The 21699-nt window shown below is 38.5% G+C and overlaps 1 protein-coding gene across 1 annotated transcript; it reads right to left on the bottom strand.

Moving 5' to 3' along the window:
- Positions 1-4688: 4688 nt before the first annotated feature.
- LOC139744931 (probable ATP-dependent RNA helicase DHX35) lies at positions 4689-21020 on the bottom strand. Its single transcript, XM_071655346.1, has 17 exons — positions 20987-21020; positions 20190-20326; positions 19150-19320; positions 17993-18097; positions 17174-17235; positions 15441-15614; positions 14556-14624; positions 13911-14039; positions 13285-13463; positions 11620-11821; positions 10732-10958; positions 9855-9949; positions 8893-8970; positions 7799-7847; positions 6684-6918; positions 5902-6013; positions 4689-4788 (listed from the first exon to the last, which is right to left on the bottom strand). Exons 1-17 carry the CDS (start codon positions 21018-21020, stop codon positions 4747-4749), a joined length of 2100 nt encoding a protein of 699 aa, XP_071511447.1. The 3' UTR covers positions 4689-4746.
- Positions 21021-21699: the final 679 nt, after the last annotated feature.

A 21699-nucleotide genomic window follows, 5' to 3' on the forward strand; every position in this document is an offset into this window, starting at 1 on the left:
GATGACATATCAGACATGCCTGCAGCCACACAAAGGTGTTCCTTGCAAGATGTGCCTAGATAAGCTCTTCCATTTGGACATGTTGTGAGGTTGGATTTTGTTGACTGAAGTGGATCAATGTACTTTCACCTAGACCTCATTGTGGAGCGAAAGTTCATGGTGGACATGAATTTTGCATTGAGTCGAGCTGCAGAACCACTTTGCAATGCATTAATGTCTGTATCACGCGCTTAGGCAACACTGCACGCTTGCACTGGTCCGATGGTCCCAGACCAGTAAAAGTCACTGTAGGACTTGCAACTTTTCAGGGATGGCTAGATTTACTGGTCCAACATGACAGGTATAATAGCAAAAATTACATTGTCAGTGCCAGTTGAAAAAAAGGTACAGGACTAGTTAATTTCAGGTTTGGACCAGTAATATAAGGAAAAAAGTTAGTGTACATCCCTGACTTGGTATTTGATGTTTCATGAAATAAGTACACTGTACATGTATGTGCAATGTATGTCATAGATGGGATGTTTGTTCTCCACACTCAGATAAAAGTGAAATAAACAATGAAATACTGTACTCAATCTATTTTAAAAATGGACCTTTAATATCTTGTGAGTTCTGTCGTCTTTGTTAATGATTTCTTGTTCTAATTCCTGGTCTTGCATGTCTTAATTTTCATACATGTACTTTCATTGATACCGTGCACTCCTGTTATATTGAAAACTGTTACACTGTAACAAAAAATTCGGTTACAGCGAAGTAAAACTTCATGCTGTAATATTATGCGCTCTACATTTTGTGTGTGTGTGTGTGTGTGTGTTAAAGGGGATGGCTAGTAACTGATCAGCGGGAATCAGTGGGAATGCTGGAGGATGATTGTTCCAATCCTTGTGGGATTCATTTAAGAATACACTATATATCTATTCTTGTGTGAAAATTATTTGCTTCAGAATGGTCTCATATTCAAGTAATGTGCAGATTAATGTTTCCAGGTAAGCGTCCCTGGTCAGTGACGGGGCATTAATCTGCACATTACTTGAATATGAGACTGTTCTGAAGCAAATAATTTTCACACAACAGTAGATATATAGTGTACTCTTAAATAAATCCCACAAGGATTGGAACAATCATCCCTCAGCATTCCCACTGATTCCCACTGATCAGTTACTAGCCATCCCCTTTAATTTGTTCGGTTATAATGAAATTGTGATATCAAAGGAAAACTGCCGGTCCCTAAGACTTCGATATAACAGGAGTCCACTGTACTGGATTACAACGACACCATGATTTGCTATAACATCCACAATAATGAGGAACATTAACAAATGCTTTGGTGATGGAAACATAGACTTTATTACATGTACATAATTTCCATGCTATCTCCATTCAATTCTACAAATTGAGAATTCACTGATGTGACAACACCTATGTGCTGTCATATGTTCTCATTAAAGAACATTAAAGCCATGCATCGTTGGGGGCTACGCCCGTCAGCAGCTTGCCAGTGTGGTGCACCAGAACAGACTGCTCAACACATCTTGAGTGAGTGCCCTGATCTCCGCCCTCCTGACAACATGGACCTGACACACCCTACTCCACAGACTGTAACTTGGCTACAACAATTGAGGGACATTATTTAGCTGCTGCTGCCTCATAAGCAAGAAGAAGATTAAAGAGGATATCCAGTCCAAATACATGTACAGTAAACCTCGCATGAGTCGAAGCTCTCGGGACTGACAAAAATGCGTCGACTTAAGTGAAATTCGACTCTCGCGAGAGTCGATTTTTTTTCGACTCACAGTTATGTACATGTATTATAGTACATTTGCATGCATGTGTGTGTGTGTGTGTGCGTGCGTGTGTGTGTTTGCATTCAAATTTGTCTGTTCTTGAAGATAATGTTCTTATTTTGTTCTAAATTGAACATGGAATTTGTATCAATACTAGTAGAACGTAGTTCTGAGAATGTCTGCGCTAATGTGGCAATGTGCATGTGCTATGTCTATGGTGCAACATAGGTAGCCATCTCTGTCAACCTACCCTGAGATAAACACTCTCCCAGGCCCATCCCACCTCCGTTGAACAAAACTATACAGCCAGCCGGGCACGCACAAACAAGCTCCGCCCACTTGGCCTGTCACTAAAATATTAAAGCAGCGATTGGTTGACCAAGGAGTTCTGGCTTGACATGGATTAAGTATGGATGTGCTGTGTGTATGGATAAAGTATATGGATCGATGTGCTGTGTGTATGTGTATGTATTCGACATGCGTGCAGAGCGGTACGGTGAGTGTGCATGCTTACCTGCAGCAGGGAGGTGAGAGAAATCACCACCCTGCCTGCAGCAAGCCAGGGACAGGGTTCTGCGACATGCCGATTTTTTTGTTCTCCTCTAAATGTAATGAGAATGCCAGACAAATCTTCTTCGGCTCAAGTGATGTAAACTACGTGTATTTTGTACAAAAGGGACTGAATGTTTTACTTCGACACAGCCGAAATTCGACTCTCGTACTTCGGCTTATCCAAATATTTCTTAGAGAAAATACATAGGGAAAAATCGGGACTTTTTATTTTGCTTCGAGTTAAGTGATTTTCGACTCACTCGACGTCGACTTATCCGAGGTTTACTGTATAAGTTATTCTGATTAAAAAAGAGTAAATTCGTATGAGTTCAACAGTAAAAATTAACTGAAATCAGATGAAAAATACGGAAGTTATGACATTCTGAACTTTTGCTAATTTCGGCAAAAACAATTCTGGTACAATAGATATGAATATGCAAATTAGTGAGCTTTACCCTCATACCCTCACAATTTTCCATTGATTGTGTAAAAAACAAATTCAATGTTTCTGTCACTGAAGTCTGAAATGTGACGTTATTCCTGGTTGAATAACTTCAGAATTGTGATCAGTTAGATTAAATATGACGATTTGAGCCTTGGCATACTTGAATTTGAATGAAAAACTGGAAATTTCAAAATTTTATGTACAAACTTCTGTATGGTAAGTTGTGAGGAATGACATGCTCATGTTGCCATTTGCATATTCATATCGACTGTTCAAGAACTGTTTCCACCCAAAATAGCAAATCTTCAAGATTTCAAAACGTCATAACTTCCTTATTTTTCATCCGACTTTGATCAAGTTTACACCCTTGAACTCATAATATTTTACTCTTTATTATCAGACTAACTTACATTTGGACTGGGATTTTGATGAAATGCCATACCTTGGGAAGTAGATCTCTGAAACTTGAGTACAACCAAAAGCCTACAAGGCACAATCTTCAATACACAGTATTATAAATGTTTGTGCTGAATTCCCATTTTGTTTCTCCACATCCAACTGGTGATAAAGTATCAAGGTGGGATTGAAATACAAAAATGACTTCAGGACACTCCTGTTACATGTGTAACAAACAGGGTTATAATGAAATGGTTGTTACAACAAAGTAAAAGTTCAGGTCAAAAGATTATCATCTGTATGCATTTATGAACTGGTACTTTACTTTTCAGATACAAGATATGTAACAAAATTTCATTAAACGAAAGGACACCACCAGTCCTGAGGACTTGCATCATAACAGGAGTGCATTGTGCCTAAAAAAATCAAGATGGCAACAAGTCTCACAAAAAGCATGAATATTGTATGCAATGTCTGTTTGAGAGACACAGAAAGGAACTCACAGTACTGCCAAAAATGCATTGTATGGTAAAAAAAATGTTATGTGAAACATTATGCATTTCAAATATTGAGAAGCAAACCAACATAGAAATTAATTATCTCTTTTTGTGTGTGTGTGTGAAACCTATGTATAACATCCCAATCTCTACATGAAATCATATCACCTCACCCATAATCTCTCTTCATGACAACAACCATACAAATATCAAAGATTTTCAACTCTGGTCATTACAGTTTCTAATCAAATTCTCGCCTGCAGATGCATTGTCTGATACAATGTACTGGTACCAATGTTTAAACTTTCAATCTGTAGTTGTACATACTAAAAAAGGGGAATTACCATAAGTTTGGCATGGCAGCCATGTTCGTATTTTCATTCCTTTTGAAGTATCATTTCAGTAAAAGTGGCATAGATTGTTGTGCCAAGCAGTACGTGAAGCAGATGGATGGAGAACATGAAATAGGAGAGTGCCTGAACTTCTCTTTTCATTCACATTATTGACAAGTCAATATCTGAAATTCATTTCAGTACAGTACTAAACACACTCAAAGACTGACCACTTAGTAATCGAGAGCCATGCAAGCACCACAATGACACTCTTTGCACTTAATAGGTCTCTTTTGCTTGGGAATGTCTCAAACATTGATTATCATACACTGAGATTTTACACACACATGCACAGTTGGATGTCTTTCTATCAATGTTTGCCTTTGTATTTCCACTGTGTTCATCCATATTGATGCTTAAACTGAAGCTCTGAATCTTTTGGTTGGAAATATCTCAAACATTGATGAACATACACTGAGGTTTTACACACACAAGTACAGTTGGATGTCTTTTCATCAATGTCTGCCTTTGTATTTCCACTGTGTTCATCATATTGATGATAAAACTGAAGCTCTGAAACTGAAAGCATCTCTTGCCACAGACTGACTTTTCAATGTCCTCAATATGGTATCGATGAAGAAAGGCTGTATGACCACTTCTGTGGCACAAGTCCTTCATTTCTTCAACTTCATGACTGCGATCCCGTCACTTTGGTAGCAAAGATCTGTCGTCCCATTTTGTCACCTCTCTGTCTTCTGTTTCTTTGCTGCTATCTCATTATCCTGCGAAAGTATGATAAGTGGAATGAAGAGTGAAACCAAACAGCAGATGCATATCAATCAATCAATCAATCAAAGTAGAGGAGTGAAAACCGAGGTGTCACGGCATGCATTGGAAATACAGTACAATAATTTGGAAATAGGAAATCAGTTCAAGAATGAACCAGTAGATCTTGTGCATTTATTCCAAGAAATTGGTGTGACCACGTGTACCCTTGCAAGGGTGCAATTACATGCTGCACACAGTGCACTGAAACATACCCAAGTTCAGATGGAGATTAACAGATTTTTGAATGGACTAATACTTCAGAGTATTGCAACCACTTGCCTAGCCACAACTTCCATCGTATAGTTTGTGCAATTGTCAGTAGATTCCCACTTCAGATTTTTTGAAATTTCACTTCAATAAAAATTATGCAGACTCATTTGTTGTGTCGTACAAATATGCAACTACTGTCGTTGAAATGTAATTTTTAAGAGGAAAAAAAATACTCCTCACAGGTAGGTATTTCCAAAGATAGCAAGTACTGCAAACTACAAAGAAATGCAATGACAATCATTCATATACACATAAACATAGGCAATGCATGTTATACCAGATATGAAATGAATACATAATGTTACATAAAAGCTGAGATCAAACATTAGTCAGAAAAGCAAATATGGGTCTGTGAATACTCAATTCTGATTGGCTGATATCTGACTCGTGTTTGCTTGCATCTTTTTCATGCAACAGGGCCCCAGGATAATAGGAGTGGCTGTGAGGAGACTCAATCCCCAGAATATAAACATCACCTGACGTGACAACAGTATAGTGCAGTAAAGCACCATCATATCTATCTAAAAGAATTGACCCAAATCACTATCATGGTGCAACTGAAATCTGTTTTGACTTGTGACAAAAAAACAATACAGTCAAACCCGGCTACACAGGCCACCTAAGGAAGATGAAAAAGTGGCTGTTATAGACGGATGGCCGCTATAGGCAGGCTGTTTAGCATGCTTTTCCTCTTGGAGGGAATTGTTTTCAGTGGTTGTATAAGGCAGGTGGTCGCTACAGACAGGTGGTTGCTGAGACAGGTTTGACTGTACTTACAAAAATCACAAACCACTCACCGTTCCAAACTGGTAGTAATGTGGTGCTATCTCATACAGCCAGGACTTGTCAATCTCAGTCACATCTCTCATGTAGTCTTTACTTGTCTGTAGCACCTCGTTGTACACAACCCTGCAAAGAATCGTAAGTTAGAGTACAGTATAGTACTGACTATCCAATCTTTGTCTCTTCTTTCAGTGAATTGGGTACAGAAAACACGAAAAAAAAGCTTTTCACAGATATGCATGAAGACCCGACGATAGAACAAACTAATTTTTCGCTATACGTTCACAAAGATACACAAAATATCCTATAAACAGCAGACTTTACCTATGTTTGACTTTTTTCTGTACTATACTACAGCATATTAAATTCCTCAGATATAGTGTGCTACCAAGAAGCTAGCGATTAGAGTACATTATCTGATATTGGGTAGATTGATGGATTCACTTATTAGTTGATGGGTGACTTGATGAAAAGATGAACTGATTGAATTCTTTGTTCACATTATATCTTGGGCCAAAACTTCTGTGAGGCATTAACTACAATCACTGACAAAATTTATCACATGAAAACAAAAGTTTAACATATAATCATGAACTGTAGTTGTCAGATGATACATCGTTTGCTCTAAAACTGTGTAGCCTGAATAAGGAACAAAATAGATAACCATCATCACAAAGATGAGTTTGAAAGACGCAATATTACAGACCGCATCACTCCAAAAAGACAATGAAAACTGATGCAAATGAGGAAGCTGCGACTCGTCTCCGTTTGTGAATGATAAGACGAGTGGACTAACCACTTGGGTGGCCGTTCCGTGTAGAGAACCGATGAGGGGTGAATGTGGAGGGGGTAGTTGTCTCTGATTGTCCGATACTCGCCGCTGGGATGGTAGTGGGCTGCGTTGGGGAAGAATCCAGAGACAATGCACCTAAGAACGGTGTCAGCATCCCCCTCACTTGATGTCATCTTCACCTTGAACTTCTTGAGTATTTTCTTGAGTTGCTCTCGGACGGTTACAGCTCTGCAAAGACCTGCATGGATTAAACATTTCAGAGTGTTGGTACAACATACTGTACATGCATTTTATCAAAAGATAGCTGCACTTTGTAAAATATTCCATGTTCATCTGTATATGATAATCAATGATGATGTGGTAATCAAACTTAACACACGAAGAACATAACTCATTCCCTTGCTGAGGTATGCCGCTGCACTTGTAAATTCTGTGTGAATTCTACACTATATTAATCTCCCACATAGCTCAAATACACGGTACTTAATCACTACAGAACTTGCAGATCCATGGAAGTGTGCATCAATGTCTGAAATTCTTTATTGACAGACAAAAGAAAAAAAGAGAGAAAATCTTAACTGGGTATCAGAAAGAACTGCACTGATTGTACTGATAAACATCTCTACTATTAAATGTCTTTCAAAAGTGGCATTTATGTAAATCTATTTACCTAGCTGTACATTGATTTGCCAAGATACACAATGTGAATACCTGATGAAAGTTTTGCTAAAAAACAACACTGCCCTCCCCCCCCCCCCATCCCCCCACCCATTTTACTAATCAGTTGATTCCACTTGTTATAGCACCATTGAGAGCTCCAATTCAAATGAAGTTTGGACTCACAAGACCTACAAAGTTGAATCCAGATAACTCGAGACAATTAACTCTGTCTTAATTGTTGGACAAATCTAATGCTTGGACACTTGCTTGGCAGGGCAGTGAGTACAATAGGGTACCAGTAAACATTTTGTAATACACTATAGTCATCTTTAAGAAGAAGAAGAAAAAAAAACCCAACAACAACAATATATAACAAACATCGCCACAAGGTACATGTGTGTACGATTAATGTAAGTGAGCAGTCATAAATACTTCCAGGAGTGCAGAGTTGATCATACCTTTATAATTGAGAAAGTTCTCCCAGCACCATCTTGAATTCTTTTTGTACTGTTTGAAAGCAAACAAATAGTTTTGTTATTGCAATGAGCATACATAATCGGAAAAAATAGTCGGTGGCATGTGTGGTACGGGTATATAAAAAAGATCAAGAGAGAGGTGGTGTCATGGCTGAGTGAATAAGAGTACACATTTCTGAATCGCATGAGCGTGATTTAGGTTCGTGGGTCCGAGCCCCACAAAGTCAGACACGTTTGCCCTTCAGCAAGGTACTTTATCCACATTATTGCTGCTCTCCAACCAGGAGTATTAATGGGTACTTGGTAAGATGAGAATGTTTATGTTGGTTGATCAGCATGTGCACGCCGGTAAAACAGGGACTGGCTGGAATGCTCCCCAGGGAGTGGAGAGTGAGCAATGTCAGTGCTGGTTGGAGAAAATGTATCCAGAGACCAGGGAAATAATAATATGTATGCACTTTAAGCACTCTTACAGAGTGGATTTTGTGCAATATAAATTCATATTATTCATATTATGTTATTGTTATTATTATTATACTCTTGGATGCCCCTTCATGAAGCTCTTGTCAACACAGGTAAGGTGAAGCAATTTGCAGTTACTATGGCAGCAGTCATGTATGAACCAATCATATGTCAGTATTTCAGTCATTACCATGGTAACTGCAATCACAGCCATATTCAACCATCATAGACCCCTATTTGAAATGGACCCAAGGTTGTTGCAGTTGAAAGCCATACACTCCTAACGTGAGGGTTAAACTTGATTTATAACCAGTAATGATAATACCAAAGTACTTTCAAATGTGTACAAGTACATGTGTGTACACATAGAACACATTTGATGGAAACTTGACCCTACTTTAATAATCCTTTCTTCTATCACTGCCTCCTGCAACCACATAGTTCTTGACATGAAGGTATATCAATACAAATATTGACCGCTTCGAGGAGCATATTTATAGACATGTGTTTAGCCTAATGGTGTACACTGATACCTGGGTCATCCATGACTGTGGTATGATTGTACCAAAGCAGTGTGCACATTTGCCAGACCACTAAGCTACATTGGTCCTTACCTTCAGGAAAGCATCATGGACGTTGAGCAGCGTCAGGTGATCTCCTTCCTTGACACCAAATCTCCTCTTGGCTCTCTCCTGTGTACACCAGACAGCAAGGAGGGTGATGATTTTTCATTTAGAGGGTGTGTACAGTTCTGGTGGAGGTGTCGATTTAGCTTTTAAAATTTTGCGAGATATTCAGAAACCACTCTATAAGATGTCAAAGAGCATGCAGTTCTAAGGGGTATCAAAAGTTTATTCGATGAAAATCGGTTTTGAAATGGCTGAGATATCCAAAAACAAGGTGAAACAAAGAGATCCTAATAAAGTTGGGGCATGTCGCCTTTTATTATTAGCACTTTTTGGATATCTCAGCCATTTGAAAACCAATTTTCATCAAATAAATGTTGAATCCTTCCTAAAATTACATGCTCTTTCATATTTCATAAGAGGCTTTTCATTATCTCACTTAGGAATGTTCAAAATATGAATCCCTACCTCAACCAGTACTGTACAGTCCCTTTAATACTGTACTTCATCATCATACCCCAATATGAGAAGGGTGGAAGACAGAGAGTGACATCAGTCTGAAGGATTTATGGTTTTGGTTTCTTTTACATGACACAATCAAAGACAAGTATGCATAAGCTTATTTTTGTGCATCAAAATGTATAATATTGTAAAATATGATAAGATAACGTAAAAAGTGGTGAGAGAAGCAAAAAGTTTATGTTTGCACACTAGTAACACTTTCTTACCTTTTTTGGTAACACAGTATGAAAGGTTGAAGACAGTTGCAATTCAAACAGCAAAATACAAGATGAATGCAATGACAAAAATCTTAACAATCATGAAATGCCTTAATTAGTTTTCTGGGAGTAATATGCAAGAGTAGCGTAGGTCTCTCATCGAAGGGGAAAGAGCATCACTTGACTTCGTACAGAAAGTGCAGGAAGAGAAGTAGGAGGCAAGGCACTCACCGCTGCATTTTTCTGGTTTGACGGGCTCAGGAAGACATTCTGGACCTGAAGCATAGCAGCTATAGTTAGGATTTCTTCAGAGCAATTGTAGTCTCCTGCCAGTCATATAGAGATAAGGTCAAAGTGTAAATATGTGTCGTGTATAAGATTTCATGGAACATACAAAATACAGTAACTATTTTATAAAAATTCAAACTTTGATTCTTCGAGGTTGCAAATGGAATGCCTCACTGACAATTAAATCCACCTACCAAATGGCTAAGCACTGCAAATTCTGCCAAGTGCTTCCACTAAACTTTCACCTATGGCATTTAAGATGGAAAACATCAGATCAGACAAGTCATATTTTTCATTTTTCTGGCTATGGTTTGACTGAACATTGTTACATTGATCAGAAACTGCAAACAGTAAAGCCATGGGTATATAGGTGTTATTCATTAAGTGCTTACAAGTGTTGTTTATCTTAATTATTATCATAATTTTCACACGACCTAGATTCCTGACCCACATCCCTTGAGTTGTAAAGACAAAGACCTTAATCTTGACCTAATCCACTGGAATTTGGACACATTGTTGATATGACACAATGTCCTTGTTGAACTTGTTTACTGTATACTTAAACAGACTATTTATAACCCTGTCCTGCACATTTAGAAGAGAAAATTTGTGGACATTTACTTGGCAAGTAACCATTTTTTTTTTTTTTTTTAAATGTATGCAGGAATATGTTACATCGTGTAAAAAGGGTCATTGTCATCGCTTTGCTTTAACTCGTCCAAATAGATGCAGCTAAGTCTTTTATATGCTTCAATGACATCATTTCAATTATTTGATGATGTACAATATCCCGAAATCTGTGGTATAGTTATGTTGTTACCTGATACAAGCAGCATCTTGGCCAGCATGGGCCTCAGGGGCAGCTCGGCCATGCGGACCCCCAGTGGTTCTGCCAGACGGGCGTGGTCATTGAGAGCACCCAGGGCGTAGAGTAGCTCCAGTCCTCGAACCATGGCCTTGGAAGAAGGCGGCGAGAGGAACGGGAAACGGAGGACGTTGTCAATGCCCAGGCATTTCAGCTGCAAGATGGGTGTCCCTAGATCACTCCTGGAGTTCAACGAAGAAATTAAACCATGAACACAACAGGTGAACCATTTCAAGAGAATACACCACTGGTGGTCAGTTTACTTATAAAACATATTTCATTTGTACTTCTTTTCAAAAACATCTTGTTAAAACTTTAGTTAGTTTGAGTACTGTACAAGCTCTTGGTCCTGTGACATTACACTTACCATTTGTTCACCAAGCGTAACAATGAACTGGTATTATCCAATACTCAACAAAGACACATAAGTAATTTTGAAAAGTTATTGCTTTTAGTAAACAATCATCTGAATCTAATATTCAGAATCACAGATTGAGCTGCATTTTTAAAATTTTAGAATAAAGTCAGAGCATCTTTTTTTTTCTTTTCATTAAGTTTATAACAAGGCCATATCTGGCGACTTAAAATTCTCAAGCAATACATTGCCATGTAAAGAGGGAAACAACTGCTTATGAAATATTAATTCTAAAGCTCTAACTGAATGTAAGATAAACACAAGAAACTAATTGATTCTATTCAAATGTATCACTACCACGCAAAAAGGCTAATCAAATTTTCTTGTGATGAAGTTTAAGCCCTGCTAAGAACTATGCTTTATCTTAAGACTTCCTATTAAAATGTTGACATTACCCCAAGATGAAACTCTTGCTCAGATTACATTACCTCTGCATCTCCGGTACAGTTGTCTTTGGTAGCTTCCTGAAAGCCTCCTCTGTGTACAACCTGTATGCCTTGCCGGACCGGACACGCCCTGCTCTACCAGACCTCTGCTGGGCTGATGCCTGCGAGACCGGAACAGTTACGAGCCCCTCAATTCCAGTCTTGGAGTTGAAGGCCTTGATTCTCACAAAACCACCATCAATAACTATGTGGGTAGTTATATGAAAGGGAAAAAAAAAACATGAATATATGTTTCACCCTACATTGAGAGCTCTGCAGAAATCAATGATCACGCTCTACACATGAACTCAAATTACATTATCAGGGCTGATCTGCAGATCAAAAAACACACTCATACTCAGTAAAAGAAGAATAAAAGAATTATTTTGAAGGCAACAATAAGACATCGGTTAAAATGGGAACAATAGCATGTGTAAAGCATACTTTCAGAGTTATGTCTCCCAGCTTTAACTGAAAAAGAATAGTAGCCATAAATCTAGCAGCCACTCGTCCGCAGCCAAAAAAACAAGGAAAAGTAGAAATTACGCGGTGCGTAATATATGTCCCCGCCGGAAGTAGCATTTTGTAGCAAAATGTACAATACAGGTCAAAAATCAAGGCCAAAGGTCAAAATTCTGTGTACAGGTTTTGAAGCCCTCACCTAGTGCCATCACATAAAGCAAACGGAATCGAAATCGGGTTAGAAATGGCGAAGGAGTAGCATTTTGTAGCCATGCAACGTACAATATAGGTCAAAAATCAAGGTCAAAGTTCAAAGAAGTCAAAGGTCAAAATTCTGTGTAGAAGTTTTGAAGCCCTCACCTAGTGCCATACATAAAGCAAACGGAATCGAAATCAGGTTAGAAATGGCGAAGGAGTAGCATTTTGTAGCAAAATGTACAATACAGGTCAAAAATCAAGGTCAAAGGTCAAAGAAGTCAAAGGTCAAAATTCTGTGTACAAGTTTTGAAGCCCTCACCTAGTGCCATCACATAAAGCAAACGGAATCGAAATCGGGTTAGAAATGGCGAAGGAGTAGCATTTTGTAGCCATGCAATGTACAATATAGGTCAAAAATCAAGGTCAAAGGTCAAAGAAGTCAAATGTCAAAATTCTGTGAAGAAGTTTTGAAGCCCTCACCTAGTGCCATCACATAAAGTAAACGGAATCGAAATCGGGTTAGAAATGGCGAAGGAGTAGCATTTTGTAGCAAAATGTACAATACAGGTCAAAAAATCAAGGTCAAAGGTCAAAGAAGTCAAAGGTCAAAATTCTGTGTAGAAGTTTTGAAGCCCTCAACTAGTGCCATCACATAAAAGCAAATGGAATCGAAATCGGGTTAGAAATGGCGAAGGAGAAGCATTTTGTAGCAAAATGTACAATATAGGTCAAAGGTCAAGGTCAAAGGTCACAACTGAAATTCTGTGTAGAAGTTTCAAAGCTCCCATGTAGTGCTCTCATATAAAGCAAACAGAATCAAAATCGGCTCATAAATGACAGAGAAGTAGCAAATTGAACATTTTGATCACACACGGATGCACACACGGACACACGGACGGACACACACACGGACACACACACGTACAGAGCCCGTTTCATAGTCCCCTGCTCGAACTCGTTCGGCGGGGACAAAAACACTCTACAAAGACAGAATGGTATGAGACTCACCATACACGATTCCATTGATGGTGATAGAAGTCTCTGCAATGTTGGTTGCTATGACAACCTTCCTGGTGTTCTTCCCCACCCTGTCGAAAACTCTCATCTGATCCTGAGCGGGAAGGCTGCCGTACATCGGCAAGGCTAGCATCTTCATGGAACTGTCCTGGAGGGCCCTGATCTGATCTCTACAGAGATAGGATAGCACAATCACTTTTATCTACTCACCTCTTCATCCATTAACATTTTTCCTTACCATACATAGTCAACTGGAGCAAAAGCAGTGACCAAGGGCACTGATGCCATATTTTTTCCTTGAGTTCTGTGTTTACAGATGCCAATATAATCTGTTTTATCTTTTCTTTGTGTTTGTAAAGTATTGGTAATCTTGTAACATAGGTTAAGCATTATAAACTTATTGGTGTTTTTTTTTCGATGAAACATTCACACAGTTGAGCATAGTTTCTCTTTTCAAGTCATAATCTGAAGCACGTACAATGTACATCTCACTAGAGGTAACAAAAGAGAGAGGGAGATAAAGTTATAATGAAGCAAAAGAATTATTTTTTCAAGTATATGCATACCAGGTATGTTTGTGTGTGTGTGAGAGATTGTATGTGAGAAAGGAGACTTACATGACCATTCTCAGGACACGTTCCACTTCTTCCTGTCCAGGCAGAAAGGCCAGAATGTCTCCAGATGGCTCAGTCTTGTGGATCTTCATGATGGTCTCTACCATAGATTTCAAGTAGTCTGGCACTGGACTGGGTGATAGTGGTGATAACAGTGAGGAAAATAAATATAAACACCGGTAACCATTTCTCTCAGCATGGAAGACGTATATAGAATGTTGCTAACCACCCACAGAACTAAAATGCATGCTAGCACCATATGTGACATGTGTTGTGAAGGGACAAGTGTGTCTGCTTGTCTGTCTATCTGTCTGTCTGTATGTATGTATGTATGTATAAAATATATGTATGTATGTTTGTATCAAATATATGTATGTATTTATGTATGTATGTATGTATGTGTGTGTGTGTGTGTTAAAATTTGTCTGCTCATACCTTTGATGTAACTGTACATACATTCAACTCCTCTGACCTACTACATTTCAGCTTCATATCAAAGACTTTGAATGAGTCATGATTACACAGAAAGCTTCAGCGTCAGCGAACTTTCTTGCAGCATGTTACTCTCGTCAAGTAATAAATACCTTCAGATACATCTGTCGTAAGTCTAGACGAAACACCATAGGAAATCTTCTCATCAATGCATACCTGGCTGAATAGAAAATATCCACTGGGTATGTCCTTCCCTCCACGGTAAGAATGGCAGCTGTGTCATTTCTGCATCAATTTTGAGGAGCAAATGTAAGAAGTTCCATACATAAGTACCTTTCAATTATCAAAGGATAATCATCAACCTACATAACTACATGCATATAGTATTGCAAATGCTTGTGGAATCCATACCTCATCCACATGATTTCAACAACAACAAAACAAAATCAAATTGGAATTCCATGCTAGAGAAACAGCAATCACTACACATAACCAGCTGATGGTGCAGCAGCTCAAAGTAGATAATTTGCCAACATCCGCACACTTATCATTCTCGTGGTTTGTTCCTACTGTCATGTTATCAGCTACACATGCAACGATTGGGCCATTAGCAGCCAATCATATACGTTTTGTCTATTTGTATCAGGATTTGTGCCACAATTGACATAGTGGCCTGAATCATAGAGCTAACATTGTAATCGTATCAGATCTTATCAGATCTTATGACATCTTGAGGTCAGCTGGTGCAAAAATTGTCTACGGACAACACGATTGCCACAGCTGACCTCATGATGAGATAAGATGTGATAAGACCTGATATGATCACTATGATTACTGCACAATTCAGACCACAATTTCAACAGTGGCGCAGATTGTGATAGACAAAAGTGAATATTCAACGATCAATTAGCAATGGCCAATTGTGGCATGTGTAGGGGATCAAACAACAGTGGGGACGGGCCTTCGTCAACTGTCTGAGTGCACACCAGGTTCCTGAAGATTCTGAAGAATTCAGAAGAATCTATTGGCTGAGCAAACTTTCCAGTACACTATTGTGAATAACTTTAATTCAGTCATTGATTTCATCGTTTTCAGACTAACTTTGGATCTTTGCTCTTGTTCTGATTGAAGAAGTCCCTGAAGGATTCCGCATCCAGCGTTGCCGAGGCAACGATGATCCTCAGCTCTGGTCTCTTTCTCTGTATCTTCTTGAGGAGGCCAACGATGATGTCGGTGAAGAGTGTTCGTTCATGAGCTTCATCCAGCATCAGGACACTGAGGATAAAATTGTCACAGGAATGAATTACATTCCCACCAAGCTAAACAAACATGCCACATTACATATACAGTGGACTCCCGTTATAACGATGTTATAACGACTGGCAGTTTTCTTTTGTTATATCGAAATTTTGTTATAACTGCACAAATAAACAATAGAAATACATAGAGTGGATAATAATGTTGCGCCTGAATTTTTACTTTGTTGCAACCGGAATTTCGTTATAACAATGTTCGTTATAAGTGGAGTATACTGTACTTGTTTTTTTTAAGGCATTATTACTGGAATCATAAGGCAAACAGCACTCCTTTACAGTTGTTGAAAACATCAGGAAGTTGCAGTAAGGTTGTCCTATATGACTGGTTGGCCATTACCTATTGTTCCATTTCCACATCCGAGATCAACACATTCCTCATTCAAGGAATTAAAGTTTTATTTTGAGTGTGTGAGGCTTACTAGTTTTGTTTGCCTCAAAGCTGTAAGTTGTCTTCCAGCATTTACTGACTTTAACAAGTCACAACACCCGGAAAATTCCTACTAGAATACTGAAGTTGATTGGCTGTGAGGAGGTCTGTTATAATCAACTCCTGCCATTGTTTATGGCCAATTTCTCTGAAAAGGGGCAAAACTTTCGATTTCCTCTACACAGCCTTCTTGGAGCAATGTGCAATGAGAAAATTTTCTCTCTCTCTTTAGGCAATGCCCACCTACAACGAATAAAAAAAAGAAAAAAAAGAGGCATGCACTAAGTAATGTCTTGCCCTACATATCACCACTTGTATATGGTTTAGTAACTTGACAAAATTTATTATGAGTACACCCCAAAATATTGTGAGTATAGTGACTTTCAAAGTAAGCTCACTGACCTTGTGACCTTGACACTGTCAGACCTGACCCGTATTCACACTCGACTATCATCTTTAAGTAATACAACCTCGGTAGCTATTTCATGGTTATAACTCAAAGCTGTGGAAAGTAATTGACAGCACACCAAATTGTTAAGGATGCCAGCGATGAGGCCAATGGAAAAGTGACACCTAGGTGTATGTCCGCTTTCTCTATGCAGTAGAGACAAAACTGAAATAATGGAAATGGTCTCATTTGGAAGAATAGATCACAAACTTTCACCATCTACAGAAAACTTGATTATTTGAGCCTTTACTGATAAAAACACTCTATGTCCACTAGGAGTATGACCTGTATACATGACTTGTCATACAGTTGCCATTTATTGAATGTAAGATGAGACTAGCATTTGGTCTGACAATTTGAAATGGGAAGTTCTTTCCCTCCCCCCAAAAAACAAAACAAAACAACAACAACAACAGACAAATGATAGCAACATCGACAATAAAAACACCCCCGTTATCACAAGATATTGATGAGCACCTAGCCTACCACACCCATTTCACTACAATAGATATTGATGTGCTGTACTACTTAACCAACATTCCACGTGACCCATCTCTGTCAGAAATACTTTAATCTGTGATTCTTCTGCAAATTAGACCTGCCACATTCAAAAGGGTAGAAACTCTAGTTTGGATTATATTACCTGTATCTTGACAGGAGGGGATCCCTCATCATTTCTCGTAATAGAAAGCCATCTGTCATGAACTGTAAGAAGACAGATATGAAAATCACGCAAATGAAAAAAAATACACACAATTTTTTTTTTTAATAATTACCACATAACTCAGTTTGTTACAGTGCTACACTAAAGGGAAAAAAGAACATAACTGTCTAATCTTGTGCTTGCACTAACTGCCTAAAATGTCAGCATATGCATTCAGAACAACAATGCTTGAGACATCAAGTTTCTTGTTACTATTCCAAAGAGCAGAAAATGACAGCAAATCTGATGCAACTGCAAGGGTGAGCATGAACAATGATCTAATATTTGACTCATTAACTTTTAAGTACTGGTGCTTGGAAGTGGTGGGAGGAGTTCATAATACGGGGATAGGGCACAGGTAGCTTGTATCTCTGATGCCAAATTTATATTTTGAAAACATTAAAATATCCAACTTCACTGGATCTTGCAATCAACTTTCAAATCTTTGAATAGAGTATCAAGCCTTTCAAAACCTCTCTACATCAAAAAGCAATAACTCTAAAATAAACAATGCATTGGCAATAAGTTTGGAGAGACTATGATTCTAGATTATATTTTCGTCAAACAATTCAATTGAGTGTTTTGTGTTTGTTTGGTGCTCAGTGACTGTCATTTTTAACTGGCTCCTATTTTTTCCTGTACATTCATGCTAAATTCAAACTGAGACATTTTATCACAGTTGCCCAGTGTCACCTGCTCTCACTCACATAATAACCTCACAACAGATTTCATTTCCATAAAGTGCAATGCATGGATTACCTTGATCTTTGTAGCCTCTGGGTCTGTGCAGTCTTCAAATCGAATGGCATAGCCAACCTCGTGACCCAGGAGAGCACCTCTCTCTTCTGCCACTCTTTGTGCAACCTGCACTGACATTTACCCACAATGAAATGATTTGTGAGTGTTGATATAAAATGGAACATTTCAACACTGCTGGAAGTTTCTGAACGTGCATGTCACTATGAATGAAACTCCACCAAAAAGAAATCAAGCAATGCATCAAAACTCATTTCACATACTAAAAGCCAGAATGTTGTGCACATACCATACAACAGACATAGAAGATACACACAAACACCCACACACATTTATAAGTACATAACAACAAAAAACCCAAAAAGGTAGGTGATTCTTTGCTGCAAAATCAAGAAAACACTTTTTTCTTTTTTTTTTAATCTCTCTTGGCACAAGAGCAAATAAGAAAAAAAAAATACAGTGCACTCCCGTTATAACGAAATGCTCGGGACCGGCAGTTTTCTTTCGTTATAACGAAATTTCGTTATAACCGAACAAATACAATATATAACGAAAACAAGGAACCACGTATATATATATCATATTAATCTCTTTGCTGAATACTCCTCATACACTGGAAAGCTATGTGAAATGTGATGGGATATCTGCATTACAATAATAAACGCAAGCTCCCCTCAGAAACTGTGCGTGACACAAGGAGCGAACACACGGTGGTGTGAAGCGTTCGCCTATGCAGAGACGCTACAAATGCTTGTTGCGCTACGTTTTTTCGAAAGCAATTCGCATTTCGTTATAATGGAGCACATTTCTTTTGTTTTTCTTTGTCTGTGGCGCTCGGAAAAGACTTCGTTGTAACGGAAATTTCGCTATAACCGTGTTCGTTTTAAGCGAATTTTGTATCATAGACTTTAATGGCGATAATTTTGGGACCAGAAGATTTACTTCGTTATAACCGTGTTCGTTGTAACGGGAGTGCACTGTATTTCAGTTACCTTTCCAGCACAATGCAAGATAAGCTTTTGTTTTTGTCTTTCGAATGGTCATGAAAACCCATCAAATTTCAAAGTTTTTTATTTTGCTCTGTTGAATCAGAAGAGTCTGATACAGAGGGATTGTTAGCTTCATTGAGTGGAATCTATTCCGATCCTCGGCCACCTCACCGTGACAGCAGCGACTCTTCTTGGTTGCGTCACCCCGATGACGCGACCCTCCACTGCCCAGCCCGCCTCAGTAAGATACTGTGGAAGCTGTGTGCTCTTCCCACTGCCTGTTTCTCCAACGACGACTAGTGTCCGGTACTTCTCTAACAGGTACAAAATGTGGTTGCGGTGCTGTAGGGGGGATAAAAAGGTAAAAACTAATATCTAGCAATGATGACATTCAACACAGTTAGCTTAATGAGGCCTCACATAAACCATACACTACTAACTTATCATCATCATCCCTGCATCCTTGGTATCCTTGGAATTTACATACTGGGTTAGACCATGTTTTTCCTCTTAACCTGTTGAGAATAAACTGATTTTGCTCAAACGCACGTTTCCCATGCACACTTACAAAGGTATACATGGGACTAGTCTTCAATGTTAAGCATCGTTATCTTCCTGCAACATCTTTGAAGTCAAATGTACATGTGTGGTTGTGATACAGTCACTGATTATCATTCTAGACACACACAATGCATTACCCTACACAAACTTCAAAGTGATTTCATACCCTTCTCATTGGTTCAAGTGTGATCAGACTTTGTGATGTATAGTCTTGTAAAACAAATGATTTACTCTTTCACCAGCAGCTGAACAAAATAAATGCATTTTCCAGCATAAAGCAACAAAATTCCCACTAGAAATACATCATGAGACAGCAGAAGGAAAGACCACAATCCCTATCAAATGCTGGAACAGTACTTCAAGTTGTAAATGGCAACACACCTTCATTGTAAGCATTGAGAGTGCAGTACTATAAATGAAGAAGATCTTTATGAATATATATCCATTTTGGTGAGGATGAACATCAATTTCAACATTTCTTCAAACATAATTTGTGTAATTTGATCACAGAGTAAATGTGAAATTAATGTAACCATTTCATGACTTTGTCCAGTGAGAGTTCCAGTTTCAAATGAGATGCCATGGGTACAGTTACTAAGAAACGAAAGGTGGAATATGTACACGTACACCCCACAGAGTGTCACACCAACCTTGAATACTGGTAACCTCTGCCTCTGCTGCTCAATGGAGAGGGAGACATTTGGATTGAAGACCACACCCTGGGATTCCCCCTGGCTTTCCCCACCGGTCCTCTCCTCCTTCAGCCCCTCACCAGGAGCAGCGGTTCCTCATGACAGATAATAGGCAGAAACAAAAAACATATCATGCATGCTCACACATCAATCTTCCTTTGGATAGAATGCAATGACCGTCATATCCTTCTGCCACCCCCCTCCACCGGATCATTTTCATGTAAATATGATAATGCTTCATCATATGCATGGAGAGTTAGTAGCAGCAATTCCTCCTTTTTTTTTTTTAAACAAAGTTATAACATCATCTAGCATTTGGAGCATATATTCCAAAGAATATTGGCTAACATAAGGATAATGAAAAGAATGCATTAGGGCACATGCTACATAATTGGAATTAGTATTATTAGAATGTGATAATATCGCATAACTTAGTGGATTTTTTAAAGCATAATTTGAAGATCCTCTAATCCTTTGAAAAAAAATCTATAATCTTATGACAGACAGTTTTGTGTGATACTAGTACTCAATGCATACACTTTTATGGTAATGCCAAGTTTAAGGACATTTCATAGGAATTTGGGATATATCTATGCACAAATGAGAGCTACTTCTTTATGTTAACAGAGTTGTATGAAATCAGATCTCAAGACATTCATGCAGTGGAAAAAAGAGAAAACAGACACCGCATTTTTGCCTAAACTGAATGAAGAAGACGTGTGCATGATTCCATGGTAATGGAGCAATTAGGTTACCTGGTTTCCAAAACTTAGGAGTTGGTAGTGCCATCTTATCTGACTCCACAGTTTGGAAGAATGATGAAATGATGCTATTTGTACAAAGAGAAAAGATATACAAAAAATAAAAGCACCAAGTCATTGTGAAATGACATATTAACACAAAGGAAATAAAGTGGCATTTTACAGTTTTTGTTCATTCTAGAAATTAGAAGTTATAATCATAGAAATAGGATAGAGTACGACTTGTCTACACTTCACAATAAATCTTGTCCTAATCTATACAAAAACATATGGATCTAGCTTGTACTGTGCTATAGGAATATATGAGGTGATCCTGCCCCCCTGGACCAAGTGATCTGATTAATGTATTTTTGCATTATTGCCTCACTTTGACAAGTATAAAACTGTGGGGGAAAAATTGTTTTTATATTGCCCATGCTGACAATCTAAGTCAATGGGCAATAAATTGGACTACTGTTAACAGTGGAAATTTTCGCGGTGTTGAAATTTTCGCGCATTTCGCGCAACCAGAAACTAGTGCGAAAATAAAAGCCCGCAAATATTTCTGCTTGCCATATGTTCCTGTGCATGACGTCTTGATTCCGCGGAATTAAAAACACGCGAAACTCTTCTGACCCGGCCAAACGTGAAAAATTAGTCGCGCGAAAATATCCACTTTTACAGTATTCTGTCTTGTCTGCTGTGTGAACATTTGCCATGTGTCAGAC

This window comes from Diadema antillarum, unplaced genomic scaffold (assembly GCF_040938485.1).
Source record: "Diadema antillarum isolate AM-2024a unplaced genomic scaffold, OU_Dant_1.0 seq00001221_RagTag, whole genome shotgun sequence".
Lineage (NCBI taxonomy): Eukaryota > Metazoa > Echinodermata > Echinoidea > Diadematoida > Diadematidae > Diadema > Diadema antillarum.

Excerpts from the sequence above, each read along its gene's own strand:
- LOC139744931 (XM_071655346.1), bottom strand. The coding sequence starts at position 21,020 with ATGGCACTACCAACTCCTAAGTTTTGGAAACCAG. Across the intron at positions 14,625-15,440 it reads AACAAGAGCAAAGATCCAAA|AAATGACACAGCTGCCATTC; the intron begins GTTAGTCTGAAA and ends AAATTGATGCAG. Across the intron at positions 13,464-13,910 it reads CGTGTCCTGAGAATGGTCAT|AGATCAGATCAGGGCCCTCC; the intron begins GTAAGTCTCCTT and ends CTATCTCTGTAG.